This window comes from Arachis duranensis, chromosome 7 (genome assembly GCF_000817695.3).
Source record: "Arachis duranensis cultivar V14167 chromosome 7, aradu.V14167.gnm2.J7QH, whole genome shotgun sequence".
NCBI classification, from domain to species: domain Eukaryota; kingdom Viridiplantae; phylum Streptophyta; class Magnoliopsida; order Fabales; family Fabaceae; genus Arachis; species Arachis duranensis.
Genome location: NC_029778.3, coordinates 56,872,193 through 56,874,930, shown reverse-complemented (window position 1 = coordinate 56,874,930; position 2,738 = coordinate 56,872,193). Strand labels below are relative to the sequence as shown.

General features: G+C 35.5%; 1 protein-coding gene across 1 annotated transcript; it reads right to left on the bottom strand.

The window, feature by feature from the left end:
* Window positions 1-1,607: 1,607 nt before the first annotated feature.
* Window positions 1,608-2,346, bottom strand: LOC107459109 (uncharacterized). Its single transcript, XM_016077321.3, has 2 exons — window positions 2,059-2,346; window positions 1,608-1,968 (listed from the first exon to the last, which is right to left on the bottom strand). The coding sequence occupies exons 1-2, from the start codon at window positions 2,185-2,187 to the stop codon at window positions 1,804-1,806; spliced, it is 294 nt and encodes a 97-aa protein (XP_015932807.1). The 5' UTR covers window positions 2,188-2,346; the 3' UTR covers window positions 1,608-1,803.
* Window positions 2,347-2,738: the final 392 nt, after the last annotated feature.

Sequence of the window (2,738 nt, the reverse complement as noted above, 5' to 3'; positions counted from 1 at the left end):
AATGAACATCCAGTAAATTTCATTGTTTCTACTTAAACTCAATTCAAATTAAATAAACATAATATTTATAATAAAGATAACCATGCACATAACTAGTAAACTGAATATCTAGCAAATTTTATTGTATCTACTTAAATTCAATCCAAATGTTTATTTTTTCTGCAAATAGGATGTTTATTTCTCTTACAAATTGGATGTTTGTTTGTGAATCACATCTGGAAAAGGGGAAGAAGAAGAAAAAAAAGAAGAGAAAAACAAGGAGAAGGAAGAAAACCACGGAGGCAGAGGGAAGACAACGACAAAAGAGCAACAGCACCACCCAAGGATTACAAGATACGTTCGTTTTGAATCCCTATCAATCATTCCTTCCAAATATACATTATAATACTCTCATGTATTATTAATCTCTTAAATAATTCTTTTTTTTATTTGTGTCTGAATCGACATAGTGAGTGCTCTTAATTTGGGTCAAAGAGTGTGGCATCTTCTGGCTTCCAGCTCCTCAAACGAACCTTTGGAAACCGCTCCTCCGTCGCTAGATTCTTCTTCTCCGTTCCTTCTACAACAAATTGATGGCTCCATCGATGGTTCACTCTCTAGCGACTTTTATCGAAAATTACGGCGCCTCGGAACAACAAATTGGCATGACGCAGTAGCAACTCCACGAGAGGATGGCGCGACACCGTAGCAACGCCATCAGAAAAGAGTGGCGCAAAAATAGCGATAGTAGTAGATGGACGGGTGGGTGGGAGGCGCGTTGGGCAGAACGCCAAAGGGTTAGTCACGTCGGGCTGAGCGGCAAAGGTGGAGGTGTGTTGGACTGAGCGGCAGAAGGGAGGACCATCAGGATGAACATAGTGTAAGTAAAGGAGGGGGAGAAAAATGTGGGTTGAGATGAAATAAAAACGTGATATGACAGTATATTGAAAGAAAATTACGTTGCCTAACCCTAATAATTTAAATTAAAAAAATTGATTATTCTAATAAATTGAGAATCTGATTTTAATAATTAATTTAATCTTTTTTTTTAAATTGTTGTTCACATTGTTCAACTAATAATAATAATAATAATAATAATAATAATAATAATAATAATAAATTCAACTACATAGAAATGAGTTAGTGCTACATAATTAAAGAATTTGATAAATGATGTTTGGAACAGATTAAAGAAGAAGGAATATTCATTTTTTTTTATGTTCTCGTTTGATCTTTCTCCTTTCTAATCCATTGTATCAAATTTTCAAGTGAATAAATGAAAGACAGAATTTTGTATGACAATTCTTTTTTTACAAAAATATTTTATATGCACTAAAAATTAATTATATATCTGTATATATACATATTAATTTATAAATTTTTTTAATTAAATAATGTTATAAATTTATCATAATAAAATAATCAAAATATAATAGATCTATAACGAAACTTGTTTATAATAATAAAATGCAAAATACATATTATAAGCTGAATCTATTAAGTGGAAAAAGTGCCGAATAATCAAATATATGAAAAAAAATAGTTTACTTATTTTTTAATTTATTCTATTATTTTTTATTTTTGTGAAATTGCGCAGTAATCTTCATCGAAGAGGAAAAAGAAGACTAAAACCAGGAACCTTGAGCCATTCAATTACATGAACAGAGAACTCAATTGTTACGAGAGGCAACGGCACAGGCCAATTTAAAAACGAAGAGCTCCCACACAACACAGAAGAAGCATCTAGAAAGTCAAATTAACAACTGCGATACAAACCATAACATGACCTACACGCTGCGTTTCGATCGAGATCCATAGCATCGTTCACGGACCTCTGAGGAAGAACGCCAAGAAGAAGGTCCAAAGCGAAAGTAACAAGAGAACCTGAAGAAGCAGCTCCATGAACGAGCAGAGCTTCATCTTCTTATTCTTCCGACGTTCCTTCACCAATTCCATCTTCAGATCATGCATCTCCTTCTTCAACTTCTCCTGAAAACAGAAGCGCTGGAATCAGATAAACAGAAAATTGAAGAGAGAGAAAAGAAAAAGGAATAAAGAAGTAGGGGGGGGGATGTATACGTGTTCTTCTTCTCCGTTGTTAACGGCGCGAAGTGAGTTCAGGCGGTGGAGGAACAAAGCTGCTTTGGTACAGCGACTCAGTGACGCCGTTCGGAATTTCAGAGCCTTGTTATCTTGTTCGTTGTCCATTTCTTACTCTCTTTTTCCCTTTCTCAGTTGCAAATTTGCAATTCCGATTTGTGAAGACTGAAGCGTCCTCTTCCCTTTTCCCGCGCAAGGCGTTTCGTTTAGTTTCTTTCCTTTCTGGCTTCGCTTCGTTTCATTTCTTTATTTTCTTTTATTTTCCTTTTTTCTTTTTGGGTTTGGGTTATGAGTTTGACATGATATACGCTAGTGTCTTTTATATGGATTCAGCTGGGCCAGAATTAAACAGCTCATCAAAATGGGAGAGAAAATGTAGGAGATGATAGGCCCAATCCTTTTGACACAAAGAATGGGCTTCTGAGGAGGGATCTGTCTCAAGTCTCTACGAGCAAACATGTTTGCGCATGCAGCCGCTTTGACTCAAGCTGATCTTCTTCTTCCTTTGTGGAATGTGTGCCTATCAATTTTAAGAAATCTTGAGGTTGAGGAAAGAGAGAGTGACTCAGATGGGGATAACTTCAAATTATTAGTAGAGTAATAATTGGGATGAACTCGACCATGATTAAATAGGTAAGGTGTCTAGTAGTCCAATTCTT